Below are 19,803 nucleotides of genomic sequence, written 5' to 3'. Positions count from 1 at the left end.
CAGCACCACCAGCCCCTGTTACAAGGACTGTTCCTAAAGGGGAGGCAGTGGGCTACCTCCCCACATGCTCACGGTGCTGCCCTCGGGATGCACACTTACCTGGGTCAAGTAGCACGGCATAAACACATTTCATTGAAAAGCAGAGATCCAAGCTTCCTGTTTTTCCTTTTTCCCTGCTTGCTTGTCCCATTAGGCTGGAACTCTTAACAGCTTATAGCAATCAGCGTGCTGGATGTGGTAGTCCCTGCCCTTCTCTCCCCAGCATCAGCAATTACACAGCCACAGCAGTGGTCAGACACAGCCCTGATCTGTTTGCCAACAGTATCACCCAGGCCAGCACTGTGAGCTCTCACTCTTTTTGTCACGCAGTAAACACCACAGATCTACTAGGGAGAGAAGAAACACAGTCAGAGACAGCTCTGCACTGCTGTGGATCCATCTCCAACAAAAGCACTTTCCTTCTAAAGAAGACACCTTCCTCTAGGATTACACAGACAGCAGAGTGCCTCATCAAATGACATTCACAGCTCCCAGCCACGTTGTGCAGGAACAGCGTTGCCGAATGCACAAGAAACACACACATGTCTTACTGCAGGCATCAGCAGGGAACCAAACGGGCACATTCAGCCTTTGGGTTGCAGGACATAGTTAATGAGTAGGGTGCTGCAACTCACCCTTCCCTCCTCCCCACACCTCTCACCCAGCAATCCTGAAAAACAAAATGCTTTGGCAGAGCAGTTGCACAGAAAACTGCTAAGGCGTGGGTGTTGATGATGAAATGGGTATAAAAGTAAACAGCCTTGCTCTTGTTACTCAAGTTCTTTGATCTGCTTCGGTTCCTGTAGTGTTGCAGGGCTGTGTTTAGAAACGTACTTTGATTTCAAGAACATTTTCTAATATCTGCAGGTTTCAAAATACCTCATATTTTCAATGATTTTCAATAGCTTGAGATCACTGGTCTTTTTTAATCTCATCTGATAGAGAGAGCCAGTTCCTACAAGTTTTGTGAACATCGTTGACCTGTATAGGAGAAAAAATGTTATTTGTATCCCAGTCAGAGGGAAAGTTAGTTTGGAGTTCCACCCTAGCTGTACAATGGAAATATGTTACGTGTACCCCAATCCTGGGATCAGATTTCATATCTTATCACTTGTCAGCTAATTCAAAGACATGGTAATATTGTAAGAAATCATGTTGTATTAGGTGGTGTACATCTCACAGTAACTGAGCACAGTTTGCTGTCCGTGGAAAAAGTGAAAACCAAAAAAAACAACAATTCCACACATTAAAACATAAAACATTTGGGATATCATTTCTCTTGTAATCATTATAGCAAGAAACAAGTGTTGTATGTTGGGCATTACAATCAGTCTGAGTTACGTTTTCACAAGCAATTTCACATTTTACCCACACATCCACTGCACCAAGGAAAAAGAAGGGCTGGCATTTTAAAATAGTAGTCCAAAAACCATGAAAGGCCAATATCCTGCTAGCAACACTTTCCCCTCACAGTATGAAGACAAACTGTAGCAGCATCTTTTACAGACTCATTTCTAGTGCCATGTCACATTGTCGTGGTTTAACCCGGCCGGCAGCTAAATACCACGCAGCCGTTCGCTCAACCTTCCCCCTCCCTCTCTGGGACGGGGGAGAGAAATGGAAAGTGAAGCCCATGAGTTGAGATAAAGACAGTTTAATAAGACAGGAAAATAATAATAACAAAATAATAATAACAATAATAATAATAATGATACAATGGTGATAATAGGAAAATAATAATAATATGTACAAACAAGTGATGCACAATGCAATTGCTCACCACCCGCTGACCGATGCCCAGCCTAACCCCGAGCAGTCTGGCCCCCTCCCCCCGGCTAGCCACCCCTAAATATTGTTTAGCATGACCCCAGATGGTATGGAATACCCCTTTGGCTAGTTTGGGTCACCTGTCCTGGGTCTGTCCCCTCCCAGCTCTTACTGCACCCCAGCCTGCCTGTTGGCAGGACAGAGCAAAAGGCTGAGGTGTCCTTGGCTTGGTATAAGCACTGCTCTGCAACAATTAAAACATCGGGGTGTTATCAGCACTCTTCTCATCCTAAGCCAAAACACAGCATTCCACCAGCTACTGGGAAGAAAATTAATTCTGTTCTAACTGAAACCAGGACACACATTTAGCCCCTAATTTTCCTAAAACCAATGCCATGATTACCTTTAGTTTACCTCAACCTAAATTTACCTTTACCTAAAAAGAAGAATCAGAAACAGTTTTTAGTAATTCCTCTTTGGTATATGCTTGGTATTTTTATCCACATTGTAGAAATGCTAAATCACACTTCAAATATTGTCCTTTTCTAATACCTCAGCCTAATAAAGCATTTCTGTATACATACAAATATTTATTAGATATATAAAATAACATTGAAGTACTTCTCTGAAAAGGAGGAGGCTGATTAATTGAAGAAGAATTTGCCTTCCCAGGCCTTCTTGGAATTAAAAATGATTCTTTTTTTTTTTTTTGAGGATTTAATCATAATGACTAACTTACGCAATGTAAAACTTCTTTTTTCATGATCAGTCTATTACTTTCTGACCATTTTTAAGTTTTGCTAAAGAACAGTTTCAGAACAGTTTTGAAGAGTGAGAAATGTGGAAATTACAGTTATAAAACAGTGCCACAACTTCTTCACTAAATATTCATTATCTATGAAAAAAAAAAAAAAAAGCAGTAGAAACTTCCAGTTTATAGCTTCCAGTGCTAGGCCAGCTCTGTCTCCTATGCCATGCACAGCCTTTGCTGAGTTCATGCCAGCCCTCACACAAACCAGCCGCCCTGCTCCCTCCTGCTCAAGCAGACACCGAGGAGCTGGGGAGCTGCCGTAGGGCCAGACACTGGCCCAGATGCCCAAAGAGGAGTGAGTTACCCCTGCCTCCACCCCAGGTTGTCACGCCTCGTTAGAGAGGAACATGTCTTCAGTGGTGAAGCAAGCACAATGGTCAATGTGAATTTTCTGTCTTATTACCAGAATTCAGCAAGGACGGACACTTCACCATGCAGGCAATCTCAGACGAGTGTGGGCTTGAAAAACTTGAAAACGATTGGACCATGAAGCGCATTAGGAAATAAATCTTCAGTCTTGCAAGCTTCTCAGCATGCTTGGGAGACCTAAATGGCTGTCTGTCTGCGCAGGGCTGGCAGCTTAAACCTCCTGCAGCTACCTGCAGGGACTGTGCGAGGCATGGCCCTGTCTGTGGCAGAGGATGGGATGTGCAGCTGTGTGCACGTGTGTGTGCAGCTGTGCGTAACCTAACTCAGAGCCACCAGACCTTATTATATTTCATTAAAAAGGACAAGTATTTAAAAACAGCATTGTCATTATACATGAAAGGCCAAAGTTCTGTGAGGAAGGCTTTCCCCTCAAAGTTAAACTGCGTCAGCATCTTCTCCAGCTTTATTGCTAGTGCCATGTTACCTTTGATCTTTAACTTTCCTGACATGAAGGCCATGGTTGGCTTTAGTTTACCTAAAAAGAAGATACAGAATCAACAGGAAAGGAAGTGGAGACAGAACGTGCAGATGAAACCTTGGTACCCTAAAGTAGCATTTGGTGGTTACTTCACTACCCAACTCTTGCAAAAGCAGCACACTTTTAGGAAAAACAGATGAGCGGTGTGCGGAAAAGAAGTCTAATGGATTGACTGGATGCTTTCGAAAACTATGGATGCTTTCTGGAGCTACACGCCCTGTGAAATCTCTGATAGCTACTTAACAAAGCGGGATCAGCTTCTGTGCTCTTTTTGTTCACACAGGTTAGAGTCCAGAAAAGCCCAAGGAATTCTATCCTACTTGCACCCGAGCCCCCAGAAGCTAAATGCTCACCCAGACCCAGGACTACAAAGAGAGGAGTCAGCTGACTGAGCTACCAGCAGAATAAAACGATCCGAATAAAACATCCTGGCCATGAGACACTGCTGCCCCCCTGCTGCATGCCTTTGTGACTCACCTGTGAACATTTTCACAAAGTCGCCACTCGACATGCTCATAACGACATCGGCCGTCACAGGAGGCTTTCCGAAGCCAGCGCTGCCGTCGTTGGTTTTCAGGTCGATGTACCAAGTGCCTCCTTCCTCACCTGGGCACAACGGGGAGAACCAGCGGCAGTCGGCAGGCCTTAAGTCCATTCACAACTTTAATCAGCATTTTACTACACTGCAGGAAACATCCACATGTAGCAATAAAGGACAGCATTTGCGATTTACAAGTCTCATCAAGTTGAACAGCCTCAGAAATGTTATAGAAAGTTGTTGAGGTCTTATGCATCACAAAGTAATTAGGATTGTTTTGTGAATTGCTACCAAACAACCTGGACTGCAAGGTTCAGGGAGTTAACAGCATCAATCTCTCACAGAGAAGAGCTAGAGCATATGCACAAATAATATTTTCAAGGGAAAAAGACTCTGCTCAAACTTAGCACCCTTGTGCCCTTTTGTCATCCCTCTCTTGACACTTCTATCAAAACCTATTCAGCATTCTTACTTTCCCTCCACTGCTTGATAAACTATAATTCTGAAAAATCAATGTTGATGCTTTCCTAAAAAAAAAAATTCTCCATTTTATCTAAGAGCTAAGGCACAAGAGGTTGTTTGTTTGTATAAATCCAGCAAGATAGATTGTATGACACTCTCGCAAAACGTGGTGTTTACTTTTTATTTTATTTTATTTTATTTTATTTTATTTTATTTTATTTTATTTTATTTTATTTTATTTTATTTTATTTTATTTTATTTTATTTTATTTTATTTTTTTCCAGCAATCTTTTACATGTGATCTTCAGGACAAAAAAAAAGTGATTATTCAAAATTGATTATTGATTATTGGTATTGATTTTAAACCATGAAATTTTCACAGCCCTGCAGAATGGTAATGTGCTTTCCCTGACATGAAGTACAGACACTGCTTTCACTTCCATAAATCATACACCCTAAATCTGAAACATGTTTTTTTATTATTTATTTTATTTTATTTTATTTTATTTTATTTTATTTTATTTTATTTTATTTTATTCTTTGCTAAATAGCTTGAATGGAATCCAAGTTCTGGGCAGAAAAGAAGGAAACTTGAAATACAGAGGAAACTTATTATCATCAGAAATTATCAGCTCCAACAAGCTGTTAAACAATAACACATGCATTGTCCTGTTTGAGGAATTCCAAGCAATTGAATTTATTGCCAATTAGTATAAGTGTTTAATTATTGATTTTAGCTTTGATTAAGGAAAACAAACAAGCACTTAGAAAAAAATACCTCAGCTCACCTTTGCACGCCCCTCCTCCACTCTCCCCCATCTCCAATACCATCACTGCACATACAAGCGTCCCCTTTGGTGATGAGACAAGTGGTGCAGGAGTCAGTGCATTGCTACTTAGTTGTTCCCAGGTGTGTTTCCCCATGAGCTGCAGTCCCTTTACAGTCGTATCTCCTCCTCTGCCTCCTCTCTGTCACTGCCTGTTTGAGCACTCTGCTCCATCCCAGCTTACCAAGCTAATTTGCTCCTCCCTGGAAAAGAAATTCCCGTACATCACATGTTGGGTGCCTTCGTACCCATTATTTCCTTAAGGAACTGTGTATGTGTTTCTGTCATGAAAACTGAGTTTGAGCCAAATGTGGGAAGTGCTCCTAGTGGCAATGTACACAGAAAATTTCTCATCCTTTGCTGTCTTGTGTCCAATTCCATTTTTTTTATTTTTTTTTTAACATACCAGTCAAATAACAGTGTGTTTAAGACGAATATTTTAGACATGATGATTCTTCCGCTAAAAATTCTCATACTAAGTTGAAGTAATATCACTGTTCATTTGGGTGCACGTTTGTCAGCAGTGAAAAACGGAGGAAATGATTCGAATGCCTCATTTTTCATCTGAAAAGTCAGAAGTTTGTGCCTATTTCTACATTGACCTTGGGACTTACAATATAAAATAGCAATAAATGGACTTAGGTGGCAGTGTAGTGCTGAAACCAGCTCAAATAAACGGGGCAGGGCTAGGGACACTGGCAGGGCAGAAGCAAGTTGATCGCAGCTGCGGCTGGGAGGGACCACAAGAGCTGGTAACTGATCTGGAAGACCTCCTCATGAAATGAAATGTTTGTGTGAAGCTACCTCCTTCCGAATGGTCACGTTTTCATAGAAACATTAGGGTTGGAAAAGGCCTCCAAGAGCATCTGGTCCAACCACCCCCCTACCACCAATGTCACCCACTAAGCCATGTCCCAAACTGCCACCTCCGACCTTTCCTTTAACACCCCCAGGGACGGTGACTCCACTACCTCCCTGGGCAACCCGTCCCAGTGCCTGACTGCTCTTTCTGAGAAGAAATGTGTCCAAATGTCTCCAAATTTCTCCCTTTCTCCCCGCTCTTCCTCAGGAGACCAAAGGCTGTGTGCCACGACACGGGGTAACAGCAGAGCGGGGGGGTCACCCACGACCGCTCCCCAAGCCACCAAAAACCCTTCCCCATCTCCTTCCCCTTCCTTTTCCCAGCTCGGGGCCGGGGGTGCCAGCGGGGTGAGGGGCTGTGGGGACACTTTGGGAGGCTGCCACCCCCATGTCCCCTCCTCACGCCGCCCTCACCGCCCTGCCACCGCCTCCCGGCCGCGGCGGCTGCGCCGTGAAGGGGCGGCCCCGGGCGGCCCGTCCCCGCTCCGCCATGCTGCCCAACACGGGGTAAGGCGCTTGGCCTCCCTCCTTCCTTCTCCATGGGGCTGGGGACGGGGCAGAGCAGCGAGGGGGACCCATAGGGAGGACGGGTTTTGGGGCCGGGGGGCGTCCCGGCGGTGGGTGTGCCGCCAGGGGACGTGCCGCCAGGGGGGCAGCTGCTGGGGGCTCGGGTGCGAGCTGCGCGGCGCTTCCGCGGGGTGTGTGTGAGAGTTGTTCCTGAAAATGAGTTTTTCCTGTTAAGTTTTTGCATGTTTTGGTAAGCAGTGTTTCTGTGGGCTTCCGAAAGAAATGCGAGCTCCGTGTGAAGGACGGGAGGACCCCTAGTGCGTGAATGCGGTCGGTGGTGGCTGTAAGCCTGGGGAGGAGGGTTCGTGTAGGCTGTGCAGAAAAGTGGCAAGGAAAAGAAAAAAAAAAAAAGGAAAAAAAAAAAAAAGACAGTGAAAATATAACTGGAATGAGTACAATGTTTCCTGATATTTTTAACAGTCATGATCTGGGCCAAGGAGTTGAATCTGTGTGGGTTCCTCCAGTCGCAGAGTAACGCAGGGTGGAAGGGGCTTGGAGAGGTCTCCAGCTCACAGGGTCCTGCCCAAAACCAGCCGTCAGGTCGGTCTGGATTGCTCTGGGTCACATCCACCTGGGTCTGAAGAACCAGTCTCCCAGGCTGCAGATAGCTCGGGCCGTCTTGGCCCCAGCTCTGTGACCTGACCTTCCCCAAGGTCCAAGTGTGACCCTCCATCTGCTGGGTATGGTGCTCCTGCATCCCGGGGTGCTGCTGGGGTACTCTCAGCTTGCTCCCTGCCAAGTGTCCCCATCCCTTTCCAGCTGTGTGCTTCCCTCTCCACTGTGTCACTGCAGGGACCCTTCCTTCCCAGTTGGAAGGCAGCCTAGCCCTCAAGCACATCAGCCAGTTGTCCTCCCTGCCAGGTGTACTTTGTCGTCTCCTCCAGGCCGGTGATAAAGGTGATGGACACGACTGGTGCTGGAGGAGACCTGACTTAATACTGGCCTCCAAGGCAGAGTATGACTTGCTAACCCCCACCTCTGGGCTTGACCAGCTGGTCCATGTTGGCCCATGGTTTTCCCAAGAGCCAGGACAAGTCTGATGAGCCAGTGGTTCAGGGAATCCTGCTTTTGGGCATTTTTGGAAGACGAGTAACATGTTTGCGTTCCTTTAGCAGGCGGAGAGCACCACTGATCTCTCTGGCGTTTCATATGTGATGAATTACAGAGATGATCTTTCCTCATTGTGCCTGTGACTCAACTCTAGGCAGCATTTTTTTGCGACTCAATGTATTTTGAGATTTTTCTTCCCGTGCCTCTCTAGAACCCAATTCTGCAGAAGGCAGCTGCTTGAATTGGCGTCTGCAGGGCTTCACCGACTTGTGGGACCCTGCTGGTGACTAAGATTGCTGTTGCAGGGGGAGATTTTCTGCCCCTTCCTGCCTCGTTTCAGTTTTCAGTCTTCTGAGAGCAAATACCCTCCTCGAGGTTGCTTTAGAGAGGGATGTTCTCAGACCAGAGGGAGAAAACTGAGACCTGGAGGAACGGTAATTAAATCAAGTGTAGCCCAGACTGAAAATAAAACCACATCACATTCGTGATGTGAGTGAGTGGTGACACTGCTGTAGCACATGGTTTGTATTCATTCATTAACCGGGGTTGAAAATTTAGTCCTCTTGTTATTTTTCACTCGGTTATGAAAAGCAGCACAAGTTTTCTGCAGAGCACCACAGCCCACATTCCTTCGTTTGGAAAACCTGTGGTCAAAGAGGCTTTATTGCCAAGTACGTCCCAAGTTAGAGTTGAATTCTTAGCTCTTAAGATTCAGCAACATTATATGTGTAAGAAAAATGTCTTCTGACACTCCAAAATCTGTTCGTTTCTCCAGGGGTTTTGATTGGACTGATTTTTGTGGTGACCTATTACATTAAACATAGTTACTGGGAAACTGTTGAGTTTAGTGTAAAAACTTCAAGAGAAAAAATGCCTTTCTGAAAATGAGATTTCTGGCACTCATCTTTGGCACCCTGCGCTGGTATTGTGATTCTGGTCCTGAGCTTTACAGCAGTTCTTTGCGTGTAGAGGGCTGTGAGAAGTGAATTGCAGAGAGCTGCGGAGGAGTGTCACGTCATTAGAAACTGGCATTTCGATTTACAGCTGGCTCCTGTTTTGGTTTTGGAGAACTTAAGCAGCTCTGTTGTAAGCAGTGCTGGATCATGGTACAAAAAGGTCACTGGGTGACCCGTGTAACCTTCCTGCTTTGCTGTGTTTATTAGCTTGGAACATCACCTTGTCTTCAGGGCTGGTGCAGGACTGTGCTTTGCTGTAGCTTTATCCATCTCATCCGTATTTTGGGTATGTTTTCGTAGTAAAATGTGGAAGGCAGTCGGCTGGCTGGAAGACCGTGCTGGCTGTTTTTGTCCTTGAAGAGTGCTAAAAGTCAGAGATTTACAGGTTTTGCTTTGTTCCCCCTCTTACCTGTTTATCTTTAGGAAACTAGCAGGATGCACTCTCTTCATCACGGGCGCAAGCCGAGGCATTGGCAAAGCCATTGCCTTGAAAGCTGCCAAGGATGGTGCAAACATCGTGGTGGCTGCCAAGACAGCTGAGCCCCATCCTAAACTGCCAGGGACTATCTACACTGCTGCAGCAGAGAGTAAGTTGTAACAAATGAGGGTGGGCTTCTGGTGCTGGGCTGCGTGTGTGTCCTAGCTTAATTTCTGTAAGTAAGTGGGAAGCTGCTCAGACTCCCTCAGCTTTAAAACAATACGCTTACCTGGCTCTCTTGCCTCCTAGGAGTTCTGTGAGTTATCAGACTGTAATAATGATGAAGACATATGTGTGCAGAAGTGAAAATGCTGCCTTAATTGAGACATCTAGTTGTACCATACACAGTCTCAGCATTAGGCTTGGGTTCTGGCTTCCCTGTTCTTTATACGACCTGTGAAAAGGTCACAATGTGAGAGTCTCATTTTCAACGGGTTCACTGGATGAGAGGTTCTCAGCAGACTGTTTGTTCAACCTGAGAGACAATTTTTAAATGCTTTATTTTCTAATTAATGCAGTTGAAGCGGCTGGAGGAAAGGCTTTGCCATGCATCGTTAACGTGAGGGAAGAACAGCAAATTATTAATGCTGTGGAGAAAGCTGTGAAGACTTTTGGAGGTATGCTGGGATGTGGGGGAAAGGTCAACAGGCAGATTGTTCAAACAGCAAGAGAAAAGAGCAGCCTGCTTTACTCCTGCTCTTTGTCTCTGAACTGCTAAAGTGAAACGGCTTATTTTAAAACCAGGGATTGATATTTTGGTGAACAATGCAAGCGCCATCTCTCTGACTGGCACTTTGGAAACAGAGACAAAGAAGGTCAACCTCATGATGGATGTCAACGTACGAGGAACCTACCTCACGTAAGTGCTGAGAAAGGAGAGAGAAGTAATTTTGACAAATTTAACAAATTTTAACACATTAACAAAAAAAGGTTACCTCAGTTTACCTGAGGTGCTTTCTGCAGATGAATCTGGTTATCAGGCATAATGTTCCTGTAAGTTCTGTTGCTAAAGATCAGCGAAGGAGTTGTCATTAGGGTAGTTTAAAAACACACACGATCAGCCTGCTGAATTAGAGAGAGGCATGCACAGCATGTCAACAGCAGGTAGAGAGAGCAATGGAAAGGAAGCAATAAATCTGGCTGCGGGGTGGTGGGCCTGTACTTCCACCCTGCGTTGTCTGCTTCTGAAAGCTGAACTGTAAGCAGCTCCGTGCTCGTAAAGGAAAGTTGTTCTTGCAGCATGGCGTTGCACAAAATCTGGGAAATCTGCTTTAGGTGGTGCTGCTGCACTGTTCGGATGAGGTAGCCAAGTCACCAGGCATGAATGCTACTGCTGAGGTAAGTGAGCTAGGACAGACTTTTTCTGTTGTTCTATTTCTCAGTTAAATGTATGATACGAGGGCAAGGTTTCAGCTTAGTGTTGGATCTTCACGAAAGTCAAAATAGTGTTCTGCCATTTTTTATTGTAAGGAAGAGTGTTCTGTAAAGTAAGAGGGGACTGACTTGTCTGGTTTCTGTCTTCCAGGTCCAAGACATGCCTTCCATACTTGCGGAAGAGTAAGAACCCCCATATCCTCAACCTCAGCCCACCTATGAATATGAATCCCATGTGGTTCAAAAATCATTGTGGTGAGTGGCAGTCGGGGGCTTTGTTGTTGTTTTTGAGGACCACATAAATAACTGGTGAAATGTGAAGGAATGCCAGTCCAGAACACCAGATCTCAAGTTCTTAGCATTTGGTACAGACTGCCTGTAATGGTTCCCCAGAGTCTTTTGCACCTCACATGAAAAAAAAAAAAAAAACTGTTTTGTGGGAAAACACAGTGCAAGTTTCATGGCCTAATACGTCCTTCTATTTTTAAGGATGCTCTACAGTTAAGAGACTGTGCTTTTCCATAGGAATTCTTAAGACAGCACAGTGTTTTCTGTTCCACAAAGAATTAAAAAAGCAAAATCTGTTTTCTTACAGTTTCAGCTTCATGTTTGACTTAACAGAAATAAAGCTCAAGGCTGTATTTTTAATTGGAAATTATTTTGAGGTGTGAAAGAGACCTCATTCTGTGTTTAGGCTAGAACATATGTTGTTCATTTTAAGCTTGTTGAATAGCTTTCAATTTTAGATGCTTGTCCTGTAAAACTCCCCCAGCAAGTCCAAGTTCTTTCCCCCTAAAAGTTTCCCTTCTCAAAATAGAAAAGAAGGATTTAGAATGTCCTTTTTTCTTCCTCTTCATTTTTCTTTTCTTTTTTTTTTTTTCCCTTCACTAAAATACCAGTTCGATCATAAGCAGCTACTGTGTTGCAGAAAAAATGGAGCTGCTGTCAGTGTGTGTATAAAAATACAATATCAACACCATAAAGTTGAGCTTCAGTCATTGTTTTTATTTGCCAAAAGATGCTTAGCTCATCTTTTAGCTCATTTACTTGCAGTGTAGAGATGGCAGACTACAGTTTGTATCTGCTGAGGCACGGGGGAGGAAGGGAGAGATTTTTGCTCTGGGAAGATACTGCTTTGTCTCCAAAAAGTTAATTTAAAATATAAAGAAATAACTTTAACTTTGAAGGGCAGAAAATTCAAGTTCTGTTGATAGACCATATATTTTTATCCTACTAAATACAGGCTGTTTATGTACTTCTTGTTGTAGCTTACACCATTTCTAAATACGGAATGTCCATGTGTGTCCTGGGGATGGCGGAAGAATTTAGAGGAGAAGTTGCTGTCAATGCTTTATGGCCTAAAACAGGTGATTTTTTTATGATGATAAAATAATTTTTATATTTTGTCTTATACAGCTTGGTTTATTTAGCTTTAAATACACTCTCAGCTTCTTCTGGAAATTATTCAGGACACCAGGCAATTCTTTTGCGTATTCTTTGTTCAACCTGCGTGGATGTTGGTTTTCATTCCTAGTTCTCACTAGACCATTGCCACTTTGATCCCAACTTGTTTTCAGCCTAATTGCAACCCATTCAGCCCTTCCACTTGGCCTGACTGTGCTCCTTTTCATATGCCCAGAGTTCTGGTTTGGATAGGACCACAGAAGTACCAGCATGCTTTCATTTGCAGTACTATTTAGAGTTCCCTGCTGGTTAGATTGCCAGGAGGTAGGTGAAACTGGCAAGAGACATACTTTTGTAGAGGTAATTTAAAAAAAAATCCTCCTCCTAGAAGTTTTGGCACAGTGGGCCAGCAAATAGTTGTTCACTCAACCATCTTTTTGCAAGTCACAAGATGTAGAGCTGTAAAGTAGAAAAACAGCTCGGTGTTCCCAAACTGTTAGCTCCAGTTTGTTGTCTGCGGAGCAGTGAGGATTGGGGCTGTGCTTCAAGGTTTAGTCCTTGCTGGACAAAGAGGCATGTCCCTTCATCCCAAACACATCTATCTGCAGAAATAATACGGATGTCATTAAAATCAGAGAGCCCTTCAAATCTTGCCCTTTTGATGGTGTGGCCCCACTCACTACGTGAGGATACATTACAACAGCAAAGCTTATTCCCTTAACGCGGAATTAAGCAGTGAGAGAGGCAGAGGGGCAGGAAGAAACGAAAGAGGAAGAAATAAAAATAATGAAGCAAGAGCCTCTTCTGGGGCTAGTGCTCCAGTTGTAAGCAACGTTTGTACCCGGGCGCGTGTCAGCACTTTCCTGTTAGGATTTGCAGGCCCATTACAGTTTTGAGTGTATAAACTGTCTGATTTGCTCCCCCTAAAGTGAGGAGTATGAGCAAAACTTGATGATTTCAGTCAAAGTCAACTGAGTTGCTGTGCTGAAATGCTCTGAGTGGTACTCAGCTGAACACTTAGGTTGGTGTATCTGTCAGATCAGGTCGTTTTTCACTGGTCTGGATACTTGCATCATAAATTCTCCCAGTACATTGGTGTCTTGTAAACTCTGCTTGTGCTGCATTTTACTCATAAAAATACTTTATTAAGGGATTACTTCCTGAATGATAGTTACATCAATACCAGACCTGCGTGAATATCATGCTAGATTCTCTCGTGTGAAAAATATTTAAATTTTAATGTCAAAAAGCTGCACAGTGTGTCCTGACACTTTTCTGTTCAATCATGTATTTTAATTCTTTTAATGAATGTGCTCAGTTATTCAGGGTTGGACGAGCAAAGAGAACATGTTAGTTGCTTGTAATCAGTGATCAGTTTATCTATAGATGCTAAATCCTCACGGCATTGAATTACTTACGATCCACCAGGCAGAATAAGAAGATGTAGTCAATCTGAAGATCTTAATTCTTTTTTTTTTTTTTTTTTTAACTAGTATTTTTAATAGTTTTGGTCTTCTGTTTGTAACATTTTGGGTAAAAATGAAAATTCTTGTTTACAAGCAGTTCTTAGTTGATATATGTCTGCCCCAGGAACGTTGTGTTTTCTGTTTTTTTTTTTGCCCATGAGGTTTGGGAGTGTTGGGTGCAATGCAAGGAGTTTTAAGTTCTGGAGTTTGGTGATGGTGTCTTCGTACTCTCTGGCAAAACTCATAGCTGCTGGGTTATCCGTGTGGAATTCTGGGGGTGTTCCCATCCCACCGGTGTCGGTACCAGAAAGAACAGCTTTGTATTTGGCACCAATGTCATCTGCCTTAGTTGTGACATAAGAAAGAGAAGTGCTGGAGGTGTTGAATTTTAGTGAGCAGGTCTTTAAGGCATGCTGTGTATCTTGAAGGGGATAAACTGTTCATCTTTCGTGTGCTGAAGGCAGATGCACACATAACTTCATGGTCTGGATTGCCTTCTTGACAGTGAAATGAAGGATCGCCTTTGAGTCTCTGTTTTATTTGTTATTTCTGAAGGAGTTAGAAATATGCACTCACTTCCACATGCTTGCTTCTGGAGTAGTCCAAGGAAACCTCACAGAAGTTTCAATGGAGATTTCCCAGGATCTATCTTTGTCATCTGGAATAGGGCCATGCAACTTTTTTTTTTTTTCTTTTGATAAGTGGACATGATATTTTAGCTAATATTTTGTGGTTTTTGGTAACTGACTGATTAAGCATAGAAAATTATTTATGAGAGTTAAAGACGATGAAGGAATTCATCCAAAGTACCTCATCCAAACAGAGAGATTTGGCACGAATTATTTTCTCCAGCAGCACTCTGTGTGAAATATGCAGCCAGAGTATGCGGCAGTAGATGCTCAAAACCTTCTGGATCAATCTCTGCTCATAGGCTTATGTTTAGAAGGATAACATTTGGCACTAATAAGAAGGTGGGAGGCACATGGGCCAGGAAAAGTGAAGAGGTTAATGAATCCTCAGAGCAGTGGGGTATACTCATGTCAAAAGGACCTAATAAACTTCATCTGTGTATTTGATGGAAATAACTTCTGAGTTGTTGGTAGTTACTAAAAAAGAAAATTTAAAAAATTAAGAGAAATCTTGCAGGATAGGTCACATTTCAGAGGGCTGAAGAAAGGCCTGAAGATTATTTACTGTCCTTAGAAAAGAGAAAAAGACCTAGGTGTATGTACAGTGTAACTATTTGCCACTTATCTATAGGTGGCTATTTATAGCATTTCACTTGATTTGGAATAAAAAACGAAGCTGAGGATGATCAAATGTGACTGAAATCTGGAGGCTAGCGCTCACCACAGAGGAGTACAATAAACCTCATACGTGAGTGGACAGAACTCACTTGATCTTTCTCATGTCTGTGTGTGTACAGTGCCTACTTTATCATTTTAAGTGATGTTTCAATCATTTCTGCATCAAAGCTGCTGTTGCTTTGTGTGGAATGGAAACGTCTGAAGGTGAGCAAAAATAATTTAAAACCAGGTTTATCCTTCTGCCTCCAGGATCTGTCATCCCCAAGTGTGGGAGATGATTTGAAATCTGTCCTGGGACTTAGAAAAGAGCAGGGCGGAGAGTTGAGTCTTGAAGAGAAGCTGCAAAAGAGACATGAGGCAAAACTGTATGAGGGAAGACTAATAATGTGGCAAATGCCAAAAGCTGCAACCAAGCAGCCTCTTTGTGGAAGAGGATGAAAGCAAAATGAGGTACATACCTCAGCTTGGAAGAGCAAAACTCCGTGTGTGGGGCATTGACAGAAGGCTTGAGAGACATGATGAATGTCACGAGGAGTCTTTCTCATTCTTTTTCTTTTTATTCCTTTAATAGCTTTCTATTTTTACTGCTGCTTGTAGAGAATTATTTGTCCATGGGTAGTATTTCCTAGTTTTGTCTTTGTAAGATTTCCTTTCATGTGAAAGGAAGATGCACTTGCCAGAGAGATGGGAATTTCATGTTGTCATTGTTAAAGTGTTATTTTCTTATCCTCCAAACTTTCCAGCTATACACACAGCTGCTATGGATATGTTGGGAGGATCTGGAATAGAGAAACAGTGCAGAAAAACGGACATCCTTGCAGATGCTGCATATTGCATTTTAACAAAACCGAAAAGTTTCACCGGAAACTTCATTATTGATGAAGTTCTGCTGAGAGAAGAAGGAGTTAAGGATTTTGATGTCTATGCAATTGCACCAGGTAAGAGAGATCTTTAAAATGAGAGGTAAGTTGAGAAAGGACCTCTTACGTGAGTCTGTAAAAATTCACATGGCTCAACTTCTGTAACTTGCCTTCCTGGAAAGCACATGCTTGTTCAGCGAGGCTCTAATTGTACATGTCTATTAAAGAAATTCATTGACAAAAATAAAATGCACCTGCCCTATAGGTGCACATATAACTATTGACCAATTAGTGAGATTGTGTATCATCTTCAGATGTTTCTCATTGCATCTGTAAGAGGCCTCTAGGTCTGATTTTAAATGAACCAGACCCTAAACGTGTTATTTCATGGTATGTCTTTCCTTCAAATTGCAGTTTATTTTGCATATAAACTGTGGTGTAGTTTCATACAAAGTGGATTCTGTTTGTGCTGTTCATCTTCACTTGGACTTACTGTTATTTTTTAACTCCCCTCTAGGTCACCCCCTGATGCCTGACTTCTTCTTGGATGCTGAAATTGACATGACAGCCACAAAACCAGAAAGCCATGGTAGGGAAAGCTCCTCATGTACAAGTTGATAAATCCAAGTGATAACAAATGCCTCCTGTATTTCAGGTTACTTTCTTTTCTCCCAAGCATTTGGGCTACAAGCTGTTTGGCAAAACCCCTTTTGTACTCGGGGTGTATGATTTATGGACTGTCACATCTCTGTAACTTATGGTTTATAACTATTGCTTTGTTTTGAAGAATCCTCTCTTAACCATCTGAATTGCGTAGTATGAAAGTCACAGGTAAATATTGCTGAAAAAAAGTCAATAGCAAACAGTATATGTTGCAGGAGTGTTATATCTGTCTTGCTAAATTTGTAGGAAAGGAGTTGATGTGGAGCCTCCATTGCTTCTTAGATGAAATTCCCACAGTCAGGTGTGACGTGAATGTCCATGAGGTGAAACAGAGAAATCTTTTTCATAACAACATCAGTTTTGCTTTTTCATTGCTTTTTTGGAATTGTAGTGTGTCAGGTTGGTGAGCAAGTAAGAATACAGAGTAGTTTTCATTGTTGTGCCAACACAGATAGAGAGAAGGAAAGAAGGATGCTAAGTTTGAGCAGAGTCCCTTTCCCATTAAAAAAAACAATTTGTGCATATGCTCCAGGACTTTTCTGCCAGAGAGAGAAGCTGTTAACCCCTTGCACCATGGAACCCAGGTTATTTAGTAGCAATTCACAGAATAGTCCTAATTATTTTCTGATACTTAAGATACCTAACAAACTTTCTACAACATATTTTAGGGTATTCAACATGATAAGCCTTGTAAATTGCAACTGCTTTTCTGAATTTTTAAATGTGCATATTCACTGCAGTATGGTAAAATGCTGGTTAAGTTAGTACATTGACCAACAGCTGAGAAGCTTTTGCAGAAGAGTTACTGGAAATATTTGTATTCTTAGAAATATACATAACATGTGTAAGCGTTTCAGCATGAAGGCTGTGTTACTAAAGACACTGATGTGGTTTTTTTTGGTTGTTTGAGCTGTCAGGAATATATTGAGTGCATAAAAAACTGTGCTGGTTAAACATTAAGAATGAACTGTAAACAGTCAGAATGAAATTGTTGTGGTTTCATTTTTACTTTTCTTTTGACATAGTAAGAAGTCAGATATTTACTACGGAACTTCCTTTAGTGCTGTATACCAGTTTCAGTAGCCAGGTGCTGAAAACTTTGTTTATCAGTATTGAAGATTTTGTTATTTCAGTGGTATTTTCCCGACTGAGAAGCATGAGTCTTAAAAAACTGCCTATGATCAACAGTGTTGCATATAAGCCTTTCCAAGTCCTCTCCATATGTTGAGATATGCTGTTTTATAGTTTTGTGCATCTTTCAGCAAAAAATAATTTACTTCTTTTAGGTGCTTCCCAGGCATTCAAGGAGGAGAAGAAATCAAGTGAATCCAGTACAGCATCTGCTTCAGGTCCTGTTGCAGAAACATTCAGAGTTATTCAGGGAGCCATCAGTAAAGAATTTGTGAAATCTACGCAGGGTGTCTTCCAGTTTGAATTGTCTGGTAAGAAGGACCAGCTCCTGTAAACCTTCCCCACGCTCCCACCCCCGGCCAAGGGCAGCCTGCCGACTGCCGCTGGTTCTCCCCGTTGTGCCCAGGTGAGGAAGGAGGCACTTGGTACATCGACCTGAAAACCAACGACGGCAGCGCTGGCTTTGGAAAGCCTCCTGTGACGGCCGATGTCGTTATGAGCATGTCGAGTGGCGACTTTGTGAAAATGTTCACAGGTGAGTCACAAAGGCACGCAGCAGGGGGGCAGCAGTGTCTCGTGCCCAGGATGTTTCATTCGGATCATTTTATTCTGCTGGTAGCTCAGTCGGCTGGCTCTTCTCTTTGTAGTCCTGGATCTGGGTGAGCATTTAGCTTCTGGGGGCTCGGGTGTAAGTAGGATAGAATTCCTTGGGCTTTTCTGGACTCTAACCTGTGTGAACAAAAAGAGCACAGAAGCTGATCCCGCTTTGTTAAGTAGCTATCAGAGATTTCACAGGGCGTGTAGCTCCAGAAAGCATCCATAGTTTCCGAAAGCATCCAGTCAATCCATTAGACTTCTTTTCCGCACACCCCTCATCTGTTTTTCCTAAAAGTGTGCTGCTTTTACAAGAGTTGGGTAGCGAAGTAACCACCAAATACTACTTTAGGGTACCAAGGTTTCATCTGCACGTTCTGTCTCCAATTCTTCTCCTGTTGATTCTGTATCTTCTTTTTAGGTAAACTAAAGCCAACCATGGCCTTCATGTCAGGAAAGTTAAAGATCAAAGGTAACATGGCACTAGCAATAAAGCTGGAGAAGATGCTGACGCAGTTTAACTCTAAACTTTGAGGGGAAAGCCTTCCTCACAGAACTTTGGCCTTTCGTGTATAATGACAATGCTGTTTTAAAATACTTGTCCTTTTTAATGAAATATAATACGTAAGAATAAAATGTGAGACTGTTAGAGAAGAAATAACTGAGTCTGATTAAGACTAGAACGTGTTTGTCTTGATTAAACTAATTCCTTCTTGAGAATACACACGCTAGGTTGCACGTGTTGTCTTTTTCTCTACCCCTTTGGAACTGTGCAGCACGTTGGAAGTCGGCTTCCTTCGACGTGGCTCCTTGCATGCATGTCCCATAAGAAGGGTGGGGGGAGCGAGTGTCACCCTGTGATACAAATGCCATGCTGAGATTCCTGTGCTGGCACACAGGTGAGAGCAATATGGTCAGTTCTGCAGGGTGCCAAGTACTCCTGCTAAGTGGCCATCTCATTACTATTTTGTGCTTTCCTTGGTGTGTTCCCTGCACCAGGCCTGGTACCCCTGAGTTAGGTTACGCACAGCTGCACGCACACGTGCATGCAGCTGCACACCCCATCCTCTGCCACAGACAAAGCCGTGCCTCGCACAGCCCCTGCAGGTAGCTGCAGGAGGTTTAAGCTGCCAGCCCTGCACAGACAGACAGCCATTTAGGTCTCCCAAGCACGCCGAGAAGCTTGCAAGACTGAGGATTTATTTCCTAATGTGCTTCATGGTCCAATAGTTTTCAAGTTTTTCAAGCCCACACTCGTCTGAGATTGCCTGCATGGTGAAGTGTCCATCCTTGCTGAATTCTGGTAATAAGACAGAAAATTCACATTGACCGTTGTGCTTGCTTCACCACTGAAGACGTGTTACTCTCTAACGAGGCGTGACAACCTGGGGTGGAGGCAGGGGGGAGCTCACCCCCCGTTGGGCAGCAGCAGCTCCTCAGCCCCTTGTTGTTTGCCCGAGCAGGAGGGAGCAGCGTGGCTGGACCGGGTGAGTGTTTGCGGCCACACAGCCTGCCAGGAGCAGGAGTGCTGGCATGAACAGGGACAAAGGCTGTGCTTGGGCTGTGCACTGGAAGCCAAAGTTCTCTGGAGGAGAATGAGCTGGCTGAATGGATTGTGCAAGAGTGTAGATATCATGCTGGTTGCTGCAACGCAGTAAGGAAGTGTGTATGCTTTGCCTCTATGCAAAGCAGAAACCTCTACAGCAAGCCACACCTGAGAGCTGCCTAGGGTGTTTGATCT

The 19,803-nt window shown here is 43.3% G+C and overlaps 2 protein-coding genes across 2 annotated transcripts; one reads left to right on the top strand and one right to left on the bottom strand.

Annotated features, from left to right (window-relative positions):
• Positions 1-2,238: 2,238 nt before the first annotated feature.
• Positions 2,239-5,447, bottom strand: LOC309890239 (hydroxysteroid dehydrogenase-like protein 2; the record flags this gene model as incomplete). The annotated part of the gene is made up of 4 exons (XM_082783926.1): positions 5,313-5,447; positions 4,002-4,130; positions 3,380-3,521; positions 2,239-2,242 (listed from the first exon to the last, which is right to left on the bottom strand). Exons 1-4 carry the CDS (start codon positions 5,353-5,355, stop codon positions 2,239-2,241), a joined length of 318 nt encoding a protein of 105 aa, XP_082640052.1. The 5' UTR covers positions 5,356-5,447.
• A 1,127-nt stretch (positions 5,448-6,574) lies between these two features.
• Positions 6,575-18,786, top strand: HSDL2 (hydroxysteroid dehydrogenase like 2). Its single transcript, XM_082782772.1, has 11 exons — positions 6,575-6,719; positions 9,209-9,372; positions 9,782-9,880; positions 10,008-10,122; positions 10,789-10,892; positions 11,906-12,004; positions 15,558-15,752; positions 16,192-16,263; positions 17,624-17,779; positions 17,875-18,003; positions 18,484-18,786. Exons 1-11 carry the CDS (start codon positions 6,601-6,603, stop codon positions 18,594-18,596), a joined length of 1,365 nt encoding a protein of 454 aa, XP_082638898.1. The 5' UTR covers positions 6,575-6,600; the 3' UTR covers positions 18,597-18,786.
• The last annotated feature ends 1,017 nt before the right edge of the window (positions 18,787-19,803 follow it).

This window comes from Aythya marila (genome assembly GCF_965140915.1).
Source record: "Aythya marila genome assembly, chromosome: Z".
In the NCBI taxonomy this organism is placed as follows: Eukaryota; Metazoa; Chordata; class Aves; order Anseriformes; family Anatidae; genus Aythya; species Aythya marila.
The sequence above is the reverse complement of the archived record's forward strand: the minus strand, read 5'-3'. Positions and strand labels throughout refer to the sequence as shown.